The sequence below is a fragment of the Bos taurus genome, chromosome 22, assembly GCF_002263795.3.
Source record: "Bos taurus isolate L1 Dominette 01449 registration number 42190680 breed Hereford chromosome 22, ARS-UCD2.0, whole genome shotgun sequence".
Classification (NCBI taxonomy): domain Eukaryota; kingdom Metazoa; phylum Chordata; class Mammalia; order Artiodactyla; family Bovidae; genus Bos; species Bos taurus.
The window spans coordinates 46,336,837-46,351,009 of record NC_037349.1 but is presented as its reverse complement, the minus strand read 5'-3'; the positions used below and the strand labels follow the sequence as shown (position 1 = coordinate 46,351,009).

General features: G+C 40.2%; 1 protein-coding gene across 6 annotated transcripts in view; it reads left to right on the top strand.

Annotated features, from left to right (window-relative positions):
* The window catches only part of CACNA2D3 (calcium voltage-gated channel auxiliary subunit alpha2delta 3), a 900,236-nt gene that overhangs the window by 467,515 nt on the left and 418,548 nt on the right, over positions 1-14,173 (top strand). For all 6 annotated transcript variants that reach the window (XM_059879667.1, XM_059879666.1, XM_059879665.1 and 3 more), the window contains one exon: positions 3,979-4,053. In XM_059879667.1, coding sequence (XP_059735650.1) covers positions 3,979-4,053 — 75 coding nt within the window. The remainder of the gene's footprint in view (positions 1-3,978; positions 4,054-14,173) is intronic.

The window sequence follows — 14,173 nt, the reverse complement described above, 5'->3', positions numbered from 1 at the left end:
AGACCACTGATATCTAATTGTTTAAGTAGAGATGATGGAGAACTGAAGGAAGCCGTTGTACCTTAGGAGTGGAGGTGACCAGATCTTTATCGTAAATCGACTCGGCCATCTCACATCACTGTTTCACAAAGTAGAAATATAGGGGACATCCATTAAAATGTAGAAATGGAAAGTTTTCCAAATGGAGAGCTGCTGGGAGCCTGGGAGCAGCTCTATACACAGGGTGCTCTTGGTGTCCCCCTCTGGAGGAGTGCTGGGTAGCATGATGATCATGCACAGCCCATGGGCCTCTTTGGCACAGCCGCCTGGTGTGTGCTGTCCCTTCACACGGACAGCTGAGCCCAGCTCCCTTTGGTGATACAGTCCAGATTGCTCAGCATAGTTTTGTCCTGATGCAGTCAAGGGAAATTAGTTAACTGCAAGCTTGGATGATGCCACTAACAAGCTGGCAGGGGTTCAGAAGAGCAGATTCCTCCATTGTGGCCACGACTTGTACAGTGACAGTGAGCATGGTTTTGATTACTGCACATGTTCCTCCTTGATGAGGGCAAGAACTTCTTGGTCTTCTTTACTTGTAAGCCCCCACTGCGGCCCCCCACATATTCAGGCCTTTACATACCAAAGCAATTTCAGGTATTTTGCATTGTTGGATCTTCACAGGGGCCTGTGGAGGGTTAACAGAAGGTGAATTAGCACCTTATACATAAGAATCTGGGATCAGAGATGTTTAGTGACTTCCCCAAGGCTACACAATTAGTGTATGACTGAGTCAGGACTTGGACCCAAGAGTTCTGACTCATGCCTCATCTCACATGCTAGTAAAGTAATGCTCAAAATTCTCCAAGCCAGTCTTCAGCAATATGTGAACCATGAACTTCCAGATGTTCAAGCTGGTTTTAGAAAAGGCAGAGGAACCAGAGATCAAATTGACAACATCTGCTGGATCATGGAAAAAGCAAGAGAATTCCAGAAAAACATCTATTTCTGCTTTATTGACTATGCCAAATCCTTTGACTATGTGGATCACAATAAACTGTGGAAAATTCTTCAAAAGATGGAAATACCAGACCACCTGACCTGCCTCTGGAGAAACATATATGCAGGTCAGAAAGCAACAGTTAGAACTGGACATGGAACAACAGAATGTTTCCAAATAGGAAAAGGAGTACGTCAAGGCTGTATATTGTCACCCTGCTTATTTAACTTATATGCAGAGTACATCATGAAAAATGCTGGACTGGAAGAAGCACAAGCTGGAATCAAGATTGCTGGGAGAAATATCAATAACCTCAGAGATGTAGATGACATCACCCTTATGGCAGATAGTGAAGAGGAACTCAAAAGCCTCTTGATGAAAGTGAAACAGGAGAGGGAAAAAGTTGGCTTAAAGCTCAACATTCAGAAAATGAAGATCATGGCATCTGGTCCCATCACTTCATGGGAAGTAGATGGGGAAACAGTGGAAACAGTGTCAGACTTTATTTTTTTGGGCTTCAAAATCACTGAAGATGGTGATTGCAGCCATGGAATTAAAAGACGCTTATTCCTTGGAAGGAAAGTTATGACCAACCTAGATAGCATATTCAAAAGCAGAGACATTACTTTGCCAACAAAGGTCTGTCTAGCCAAGGCTATGATTTTTCCAGTGGTCATGTATGGATGTGAGAGTTGGACTGTGAAGAAGGCTGAGCCCTGAAGAATTGATGCTTTTGAACTGTGGTGTTGGAGAAGACTCTTGAGAGTCCCTTGGACTGCAAGGAGATTCAACCAGTCCATTCTAAAGGAGATCATCCCTGGGATTTCTTTGGAAGGAATGATGCTAAAGCTGAAACTCCAGCACTTTGGCTACCTCATGCATAGAGTTGACTCATTGGAAAAGACTTTGATGCTGGGAGGGATTGAGGGCAGGAGGAGAAGGGGACGACAGAGGATGAGATGGCTGGATGGCATCACCGACACGATGCACATGAGTTTGAGTGAACTCCGGGAGTTGGTGATAAACAGGGAGGCCTGGTGTGCTGCAATTCATGGGGTCGCAAAGAGTCGGACACGACTAAGTGACTGAACTGAACTCAAGAATCAATATGTGAATGTGTTTCAGGCAAAATATAAAGTTTTACCTAGAAAAGTTTTACCTGGAAATATAAAGTTTTACCTGGAAAACATAGTTGAAAAGTTTTGGGCTGTAAGTTACAGAACTGAATGAAAGTTGCTTCATTATATAGATATCTCAGAATCTCATGGAGAGGCCTCAAGGAGAGCAACTGCAGTTTGGTACAGTGGTTCAACAGTGTAACAAGGACCCACACTGGATCTGTCTTCCTGCTCTGTCTTCCTTGGGCCTTGCTGTCCATTTTTAACCTTGTCAACCTTTGCAACCTCATGGTTACAAAATAGCTGCTGCAGCTCCACAGTAGCATCCCAAGAGGGAAAGAAGGCAGTGGATATAGAATTCTGAGTTTTCCTTTAGTGGAAAGAAAAAAAAGTTTATGGAAACTGCCCAGAAAACTTACCTCTTGTGTTTTATTGGCTAGGATTTGATTAATTGATCACTCCCAGTTGCAAGACATGTTATGAAGTTCTGTATCCAACAGAGGGGGACCAAATACCTGTGATTGACTAAGAAAAATTATGCTTCAAAAATAAAAGAAATTAAACTTTAGGAATGGGCATATCATCACCTTAGACCAAATCAGTCAACAGAGGCTACTTCCCAGAGGAAGTAAGAATGAGGTGGCCCAGAGGATGAATAGGCACCATTTGGGAGATGCCAAAGGAGAACTTCAGGCAGGAGGCCCAGTGGTGGAAGGCCTGAAGGTAAAGATGGGTCATCTCAGAGGACAGGAAGGGAATTAGGGCTGACCAGTGCTGAGTTTATGTGGAGAAGGCAATGGCACCCCACTCCGGTACTCTTGCCTGGAAAATCCCATGGACAGAGGAGGCTGGTGGGCTGTAGTCCATGGGGTCACTAAGAGTCAGACACGACTGAGAAACTTCACTTTCACGCACTGGCGAAGGAAATGGCAACCCACTCCAGTGTTCTTGCCTGGAGAATCCCAGGGATGGGGGAGCCTGGTGGGCTGCCGTCTATGGGGTCGCACAGAGTCGGACACGACTGAAGTGACAGCAGTGCTGAGTTTATGGGGAGGGCTAATGGTGAAGACGATAGAAAGGTTAATGGGGCCAAGTGTCCAGGGCCCTGCCGAGCCCTAGGAATGTTCCTCTGCAGAGCCAAGGGGGGCTCTGAATTGCATTGACAAGAGAGGGTATGATTAGATTTGTGTTTTGAAGTGTTCCAGTCTAGCTACAGTGCAGAGTACCATGCTTGATGAGAAAAATTAAAATAAGAACACTCAAATGTTTTCTTCCTAGTTTCGAGCTTTGGACAAAAACAAAGCTTTATTATCTGGGTATTCTGGAATCAAAAATGATTCCTGGAATTGGTTCATGTGGACAGTGGTGTCACTACACGTGTATACTGCGCTGACTAATACCGCAAAGCCTCCTGTAGGGGAACATCAAGATCTCTGCTTTCCAACCTTCTGTCGTCACTCATACTTGACCTGCATATGGGTTCCTTGGCTCCATGAAACCAAAGGCAGGAGCTAGAGTCATATCCACCCAAGTCTGGAACACTATTTAGATCTCAGCTGGACCACGTGCTGTCAGCCATACCCCGGGAACCCCTGTGTTTGGAGTCACCCCTGAAGGATTATCAGTTAACTGTGTACACTCTGGTCACTGTCACCCACCAACATGTGCTCTACAAGTTCCCCACTCAAACAAGAAATGAATAAAGTCTGTCTTTGCGCTTAAACACAATTTTTTAAATAGGACCACCAACTGATAAAGTCACCTTACAGAAAGGAATTCAGCCTGTGATCATGCTGCTTTTTTGTTTGTATGTGTTATCTTTAAATTATTGAGTACCCTTCATATGCTTAATTGTTTACTTTTGACTGTTTCTTCCCTTCGCAGTATAATGAGGAGCTTCACTACGTGGAACCTTGCCTGAATGGGACATTGGTGCAAGCTGACAGGACAAACAAAGAGGTAAGGCCTGCTGCTGGGCAGGTGCCTGGCACACCCACCTCCCTCACAGTGATCACTTGCAATAGTTCTGTCCTAGATTTTAGAAACTCATCAAATGTACTGCCCTTTCACTGAGGGCCTTGGAACCCAAGTGTGTAGAACATTTACGAAGAGACCTAAGTAAAATCATAGCAGTGAAACATATTGAGTTATGCTCACTGGTTATGAAGCATTCACATTGATTTTCTCTTTCTTTTGCTCTAAGCACAACCTGTGTTGTGATTTTCACCCATATTGACACCAATGAAAGCATATAGCTCTTGATGAGATTTCAAAGAAAATTGAACCCACTTGCTACATCTCTTCTTGCACTTAGTAAAAATGATTAAGTAACTGTTGGGAAATATTGGGGTAACTTCCTGGACTAGAAGGTAAGCTTTACAAGGATAGGGACTATGTTACTCTTGATTGTATCCTTAATGCTCTGAGAATTGCCTGCTCCATAAATATATTGTCTGAAACAAAATAAAGGTATGTTAATTGAATAAAAGTTTCCTTTACAATTGGAGCATTCTTGGAAAATTTCCAAGATACATTTCTCTGAAAATCTGTTTTCCTTTGGCCACCTTTAAATATGTCAGTGCCACCATCACAGCCATCTCCAGTTACCTCCACAGGGCCAGGTGACAATTTAGGTTGAAAGTGTAGCTGTGGCTGCAAAAATATCATACCTCCTGGGACTCAACACTGCCATCACTCACTTTATTTGGTTGTACATGCTATGTGGGTACAATAAAATAATGCTCCTCCCCTAGAGAGTAAGTATGGCTTAGGCAGTGGGCAAGGTAGCACTCTGTGACGTTCTATGCATGTGCTAGGAAGAACCGCTGGCCCAGATGGGGAGGGAGTGCTATTGGTACTATGCTAGATGCAGGGAGTAGAAGTGTGGGCATCGCTGAGGGAGTGAGCCTAGAGGATTGGGAGAAATTCAGTACAACTGAAGCACAGAGTGAGAGGAGAAGTTATACCAGAGTTAATATACGACCTTCAGTCTGAGGGAGAAGCACACTATAATAAGCTTTGCTTTTAGGAAAGAGAAGGAAGTACCTTGTAGTTCAAAGAACAAGTGTATCCAGGGACTGTTTGTTTATGGTAATTTTTTAGGGTAAGGTAGGAAAAAATAAACTTACAGCCAAATTTCTCTAGGGACTTTCTCTTTTGTTGGCCATTGCCTGGGTCTAGAGTTCACCCGCTTACCAATTTTGTAGCATTGGAATTTCTTCCAGAGTCTTAAGAAGGTGTCCAGTGATGGTGCTTGCAACAATAAATAGAAAAGATGCTTAAAATGCTTCCTTCAGGTGGATTCCTAGATGTACACAGGCAGTGTGATGTTTGGAGATATGAAGTCTTATGAATGAAAAAATTATTAGAGAATGTGAGAAAAGAACTTCACTTAAAATTGCCTTTGAACTTTTGAATGTTGACATTTGAAGTAGTTTTTATTAAAATTAACCCAGACTTTTGATTCTGCCGGTATAGAGTAGCCATATTTTAATCAGATCCCTCCCCTTGCAACTGAAAAACCATGGCAATAACACCACCAATGAATATAGGAAGACACGCAAGGTAGAAAAAAGGTGAACTCCCAGTCTTAAAGACATGAAGACAAGTTCCCTGGGTTTCTTATTGATTCCCATGTACCCCAAATAGAGAACTGTAGGAGTTTCCTGCCTTTGCCCAAAACAGGTACCGACAAAAATCACACAAACAGAAGCCAGTATTAATAAGAATCAGATGTTGAAATTTAAATTTAAAAAATAATGCTTTAAAGCAGTTAGGAATTCTCTTGAAATAAATGTAAACAATATAAAGTCTCAAAAAGAAATATAAATTATAAAAAAGAGCCAAATGGAAATTATAGAACTGAAAAATACAGTCACCAAAATAAAAAGCTCACTGGATCAGCTCAATTGGAGATGACAGAAGATAGAATCAGTAAACTTCAGGATAGATCAATAGAAATTATCCAGCCTGTGCAACAGAGAGAAAATAGATTGGAATGAAATGACAAGAGTCTAAGGGACACATGAGACAGCAGAGGGCTAGCATTCATGTCATAAACATCTCAGGAGATGAGAGAGTGAGACTGGATAGATATTTAAAAATATATCGGCTGAAAACTTCCCCAAATTAGTGCATGTTCAAGAGGCTGAGCAAATTACAAATTGGATGAATCCAACTAAATGCATGGGAAGACAGTATAATTAAATATAATCGTGTGTGTGTGTGTGTGTGTGTGTGAAGTCACCTCAGTTCAGTGCAGTTTGGTCGCTCAGTCTTGTCTGACTCTTTGCGACCCCATGGACTGCAGCACACCAGACCTCCCTGTCCATCACCAACTCCTGGGGCTTATTCAAACTCATGTCCATCGCATCGGTGATGCCATCCAACCATCTCCTTCTCCTCCCACCTTCAATCTTTTCCAGCATCAGGATCTTTTCCAATGAGTCTGTTCTTCACATCAGGTGGCCAAAGTATTGGAGTTTCAGCTTCAGCAGCAGTCCTTCCAATGAATATTCAGGACTGATTTCCATGTATTTAATTAATTGTTAATTAAAGTATATCAAACATATAGTTAAGATCCATTCCTTCACAAGAGTTATTTACATTTTGATAAGTAGCTCTTCAAGCTAAAGAGATTCATGACACTTGGAAATGATTATGTAACAGTATAAACTTCACAGACGGGTATTGGGAGAAAATAAAGAGATAGATCTACTAACTCAATTGTTGCCATTTTGCCTGCTAACTACTTACAATACCAGTTCTTCGCATCAAGTGGCCAAAGTATTGGAGTTTCAGCTTCAGCATCAGTCCTTCCAATGAATATTCAGAACTGATTTCCTTTAGGTTGAACTGGTTGGATATCCTTGCAGTCCAAGCGACTCTCAAGAGTCTTCGCCAACACCACAGTTCAAAAGCATCAATTCTTCCGTGCTCAGCTTTCTTTATGGTCCAGCTCTCACATCCATACATGACTACTGGAAAAACCATAGCTTTGACTAGATAGACTTCTGTTGGCAAAGTAATGTCTCTGTTTTTTAATAAGCTGTCTAGGTTGGTCATAACTTTACTTCCAAGGAGCAAGTGTCTTTTAATTTCATGGCTGCAGTCACCATCTGCAGTGATTTTGGAGCCCAAGAAAATAAAGTCTGTCACTGTTTCTACTGTTTCCCCATCTATTTGCCATGAAATGATGAGACCAGATGCCATGATCTTAAGCTTTAAGCCAACTTTTTACTCTCCTCTTTCACTTTCATCAAGAGGCTGTTTAAATCTTCTTCGCTTTCTGCCATAAGGGTGGTGTCATCTACATCTCTGAGGTTATTGATATTTCTCCCGGCAATCTTGATTCCAGCTTGTGCTTCATCCAGCCCAGCATTTCTCATGATGTACTCTGCATAGAAGTTAAATAAGCAGGGTGACAATATACAGCCTTGATGTGCTCCTTTCCCTATTTGGAACTAGTCTGTTGTTCCATGTCCAGTTCTAACTGTTGCTTCTTGACCTGTATACAGATTTCTCAGGAGGCAGGTTAGGTGGTCTGGTATTCCCATGTCTTGAAGCATTTGCCACAGTTTGTTGTGATCCACACAGTCAAAGGCTTTGGCATAGTCTATAAAGCAGAAATAGATGTTTTTCTCTCAAGTCACCTCAGTCGTGTCTCTTTGTGACCCCATGGACTGTAACCCACCAGGCTCTGCTGTCCATGGAATTTTTCAGGCAAGAATACTGAAGTGTATTACCATTTCCTTCTCCAGAAGATCTTCCCCATCCAGGGATCCTACATAAGGGGAAAAAAGCGAAATCCGCCAGAAAGAAAGGACATATTATTTAAATTACCAATTTGAATAACAGCAGATTTTTCACATGAAATCATGGAGACCGGAGGGAATTGCCATAGCATTTTTCAAATATTGAAAGAAGTGCACTGTCCACCAGTATTCTGTATTCAGTGAAAAAATTGTTCATGAATGGAGGAATAAAGACATGTTCAGATGAAGGAAAACTATGAGAATTTTCTTGCCAGCAAACCTGCCATTAGAGATTAGAGAATTTCTCCAAGCAGAAAGGAAATAACAGAAAAAAAGCTTGAAACTTCAGAAAGGAAAGAATTGGTTAAATATAGGAGTAAGTATAATATAGTATCTTAATTCTCAGGAGATTTAAAAAAATTTTTTTATTGAAGTTCCCTGGTGGCTCTGTAGTAAAGAATCCACCTGTCAAGTAGGAGATGTGGGTTCAGGATCCCTGAGTTGGGAAGATCCCCTGTTGAAGGAAATGGCCAGTATTCTTGTCTGGGAAATCCCATGGAGAGAGGATTCAGGTGGGCTACACGCTATGTGGTCACAAAAGAGTTAGATATGACTTAGCAAGTAAACAACAATAACAATAGTTGATTTACAATGTTGTTTTAATTTCTGCTGTACAGCAAAGTGACTTAGTTATACATATATATATATATATATATATATATATGAAAACTTTTCCATTATAGTTTACTCACAGGATTTTTGAATTATAGTTCCCTGTGCTATACAGTAGGACTTTGCTATTTATCCATCCTATATATAATAGTTTGCATCTACTAATCCCACACTCCCAATCCTTCCCTCCCCCATCCCCCTCTCCTTTGATAACTACAAATCTGTTCTCTAAGTCTGTAAGCCTGTTTTTCTTTTGCAGATAAGTTCATTTGTATTGTATTATAGATTTCACAAATGATATCGCATGGCATTTGTCTTTGTCTTTGTTTTTTAAATTTTATTTATTTATTTAGGCTGCACTGGGTCTTTGTTGCTTTCTCTGGTTGCAGCGAGGGGGGGCTACTCTTCGTTGTGGTGTGTGAGCTTCTCATTGCGGTGGGTTCTCTTGTTGCAGAGCACAGGCTCCAGGCACACAGGCTCAGAAGTTGCCCTGTGGCATGTGAGATCTTCCTGGACCAGGGATCAAAACCTATGTCCCCTGCCTCAGCAGGCAGATTCTTAACCACTGGACCACCAGGAAAGTCCCTGTCCTTCTCTTTCTGACTTGCTTTGCTTAGTATAATAATCTCTAGGGCCATCCATGTTGCTGTAAATGCCATTATTTCATTATTTTTAACGGCGAATAGCTGTTTTGTGTGTGTGTATCACATCTTCTTCATCCATTCATCTGTCAATGGACATTTAGGTTGTTTCCCTGTCTTGGCTATTGTAAACAGTCTTGCTACGAACAAAGGGTGCATGTATCTTTTCAAATTATACTTTGATCTGGATATGTGTCCAGGGGTAGGATTGCTGGATCGTATGGCAACTCAGTTGTTAGTTTTTGAGAAACCTCCGTACTGTTATTTATAGTGGCTGTTCCAGTTTACATTCCCACGAACAGTGTGAGAGGGTTGCCTTTCTCCACACCTTCCAAGATTCTCAAATCATATTTGATAGTTGAAACAAGAATTATAGCTTCATCTGATGTGGTGCCCAAAATCTGTTGAGGAAATTCTTAAGACAGTTATTTTTGCAAGTGTGGAAGGTAAAGGAACCTAATTAGAAATAAGATTTCTACATTTCACTGGAAGTAGTAAATGCTGATATCAATAAAATGTGATAAATTGCATTTTTATATTATAGTACCTAGAGCAACCATTGTGAAAACAATAAAATGAGGAATACTTAAAAAGTAATTAAAAATTGATAAATAAATAAATAAATAAATTGCATTTTCAGGGGGCAAGAAACTGGATGTGAATAAATAAATAAATTGCATTTTCAGGGGGCAAGAAACTGGATGTGAATATTGACCTGTCAAATTTCTCATGCTTTGGTGCAATTCAGAAGATGGTATTCTAATCTTAACATATCCCTTGCACAAATATTGTTATGTTGTATTTTGTATTGCAAAAGTGAGCTGCTTCTTTTAGGAAAATCAAAAGGTTTATATTTATATCTCAAAATGCTAGTTATTTTTCTTAAAAAAAGTAGCTCAGAAAAATGTAAGAAAAGAAAATTAGAGATGAGAAATTAAGAAAAAATGGGCAGGTAAAAAAGATAAAAAGGAAGACTCAATCTCTAACATATCACTGGTTATTTTAAACATGAATGGTCTGTTGCTAAGCTGCTAAGTCACTTCAGTCGTGTCCGACTCTGTGCGACCCCATAGATGGCAGCCCATCAGGCTCCCCCGTCCCTGGGATTCTCCAGGCAAGAACACTGGAGTGGGTTGCCATTTCTTTCTCCAATGTGAGTGGTCTAGGCACACCAATTAAAAGATAGAGATTGGCCAAGTAGATCTGAAAAAATACGAGCCAACCATATGCTTACTACAAGAAATTTGTTTCTAATACATTTTACTTGTTATAAGTAAAATGATGGGAAAAGATACAGTATGCAAGCTTTAAAAGAAATATAAGTGGTTATATTAATATCAAGTAAAGTCATCTTCAAAGCAAAGAAAAATACTAGAGACAAAGAAGGGCAGTATATAATGATAAGTGTCAATCCACCAGGAAGAAAGAATAATCTTATGTATGTTTGGACCAAACTATGGAGTTTCAAAACACATGAAGCAAAAATTAAGTGTTGAGAGTAGAAATAGAAAAACTTACAGTTATAATTGGGGACTTGTACACTTCACATTTGTGAATTACTAGACTATTAAACTGAAAATCATCAGGGATATGGAGGAACTGAGCAACACTATCAATCTATAAGATCTAGCTACCATTCATTGCATCCTTTACCCAACAACAGTCCAATGTGTATTCTTTCAAATAAGCATTGAACATTAGCCAAGATAAAAGAGATCCTGAGAATTCCCTCATGGTCCTTTTGTCCTTTGTAGAAGGAAATGACAACCTACTCCAGTATTCTTGCTTGGAGAATCCTGTGGACAGAGGACCTTGGTGGGCTAGAGCCCAGAGGGTAGCAAAGAGTCGGACACAACTGAAATGACTTAGAACACACTGCCACAGTTAAGACTCTGGGCTTCTGGGACTTTCCTGACAATTCAGGGGTTAAGACTCCATGCTTCCAGTGCAGGGAGTACGGGTTCAACCCCTGTCAGGGAACTAAGATCTTACATGCCATAGGCCATGGCCAAAACTCAAAAGGTAAAAGACTCTGCGCTTCCACTGCTGGGGGCCTGGGTTCAATCCCTGGTTGGGGAACTAGGATCCCACATGCCAAACAGCCAAAAAAGTAAGAGAAATGATAGACCTTGGGTCATAATACAAACCTCAGGAACTGTAAAAGAGTTAAAATGATGCAGAGTATTTTTTATGATTATAATGGAATCAAATTAGAAATCATTAGCATAAAGACATCAGAAAAATCTCTATAAACATTTCTAAATTAAACAATATACTGCTAAATAATTCATGGGTCACAGAGAACATCTTGGAGGTGATTTTTAAAATATAAAGCTGAATGAAAATGAAAAGACAATATCAAAATGTGTGGGACAAAGCTATAAGAGCATCCAGAGGGAAATTTATAGCATTGAATTCTTACATTAAAGAGGAATGCCTCACAATAACAATTTAACTTTTACTGAAAGAAACTAGAAAAAGGAGCGCAAAATAAACCCAAAGCAAACAGAAGGAAAGAAATAATAAAGAGCAAAAATATTCTGCCAGGAGACCCAGGTTTGATCTCTGGGACAGGATAATCCCCTGGAGAAGGAAATGGCAATCCACTCCAATATTCTTACCTGGGAAGTCCCATGGACAGAGGAGCCCAGTGGGCTGCAAGAGTCGGACACAACTGAGTGTCGAAACAACAACAACAGAAATCAATTACAGGTATACCTCATTTTATTTTGCTTCAATTGGTTGCACTTTGTCATAATATTGCAGTTTTAGCAACCCTGCATCAAGTAAGTGTTGGTACTGTTTTTACCAAGTTATGGTGATCTGTGATCAGTGATCTTTGATATTAGTAATCTAATTGTTCTGTGATGCTACAAACTGGACCCACTTAAGATGGTGAACTTAACATTGTCAGTTAAGTTTACTGAACAAAACATTGGTCAGTAAATGTTTTGTGAAAGTCATTCAGTTGTGTCTGACTCTTTGCGACCCCATGGACTGTAGAGTCCACGAAATTCTCCAGGCCAGAATACTGGAGTGCATATCCTTTCCCTTCTCCAGGGGATCTTGCCAACCCAGGGATCAAACCAAGGTCTCCCTCATTGCAGGCGGATTCTTTACCAGCTGAGCCACCAGGGAAGCCCAAATGTTTTGTGGTTTAGTGCAGATTCAGCGAGGTTTTTGTAAACATAGACAAGGAGATTCTAAAGTTTGCACAGAAAGGCCCTAACATAATAAACAGTCTTGAAAAGGAAGGAAGAAAGAGTCATCCTCACTGTCCCCAGTGCCTCCCCTGTGTGTCTTCTGTAGACTTTGATTCTGCAAGGTCAGGTGCCCATTCTGGATCCATAATTGCATCTCCAGTGGGTGGAACAGCCCAACCAGCAGCCTAGTCTGGGTGTCTACAGCTGTGGGAAGGAATCGGGCCTGTGTTGGACAGATCTGCTTGGTTTTCCAGAATGAAAAGACTGGGCAACTAGGCCAGTACCTATGAGGTTGATGCTCAGTAGAAGTATGAATGAATGAATGGATGGATGGATAAATGAATGAATGAATAGATAAGCTACCTGGGAGAGGATTCTCGTTGAATAATTTTTCTTTCATTTCAATAGAAGATCCACAAAATGTTCAGAACAAAAGCATGAAATGAATTACATTTGAATATAATCAGAACATTCTGAACTTGATTGTGAATGAAATGATCTGATTCCAGGGTTGACATTCCTTACTACTCTGTCTAGTTCAGTCCAATCCCCTGAATGGCAACTTTGATGCCATTTTCTCTTGTTCTTTTTGAAATAGGGATTGGGATTATGGCCCGTATAAACTGTGTATAACTGGCATTGTGCATACACATTGATGCTAGCCTTCCATCCTGTTAGTTCAGTAATTCTGAATAAAATGTGTCAAATCCTTTGGAATATTTCATTCTTCACTCCAAAACTCCATTTACCTCCTGAGAAGTTCTCATGACAGTGAAATAACAGATTCTTTCTTACCTTGTCATCTGTGGACTGTTTCCCTGATGGCCACTGAAATGCTACTTGCAGGTAATGAAAGGGCTTCTACAAGGTGACACCTGGGATTTTTACGTTATGTACTTTTAGTCCATTGACAGCTAACTCTGGTTTCCAAATATTTAGATGACCTCCTAAAAAATCAAAACTGGATAATTTTAATTAAAGCAGTATTTGATAAAATTCACTTCAGAAATTTAAAAGAGGAATGAGAGCATCTGGATGTCTTGAAATAAAAGAAAATGTTATAGCAAAAACACTGGCCTTTGACAGACTGAATAGTCCTGTTTCACAGATCTCCTGTGATTTTGCTTGACACGGCCCATGACACATCATCCCTGAACAAGTGATCTTGAGGTTCTATTAAGCTTTTGTCTTTTAAAGGCATTGTTTACTGTCTAGAGAGAATTTTCTTTTGCTTCATTATGTACGAAATAACTAAAATATTTTTTCTTTAAAGAAAGAGAAACCATGACAAATTGGGTGAGCCTGGAGTTTAAATATAACATTCAAATGAGTAAATTCTTGTCCTGATCTACTTCAGGCCTTCTGAACCATTCATCAGACCTTAAAATGAACCTCCTATGGTCTCTCTCCGGAATGGGAAGGAAGATTAGTGATATGGTTTTTCTCTGGTTTTATAATGAAGATGTTCTGAAATCCACTGAATTTCATGGCTCTGTTTAAGATGCATTTCTATTTATTTCTAAATCAACTGATCTTAGAAACCCATGTCACTCTCATCTTTCTCCAAAGTTTTGATCTTTTCCCATGGGATCAGGAGACACCGAACTTATGTGAATTAACAAAAACACACATCAGAGTTGCTGAATTTTCCCTAATATTGTTTCTGTCAGCCTGAACTTTGTCAAAAGAGGTATCCTGGATTCTGAAACTTCCCACTTCTCATGGCTTTGTGGGCATCCAGTGAACAAGTGGGTGTCCATTGTAAAAATTTGCCAATGTTATGGGAGTGAGGGGTATGTTATGAACAGTA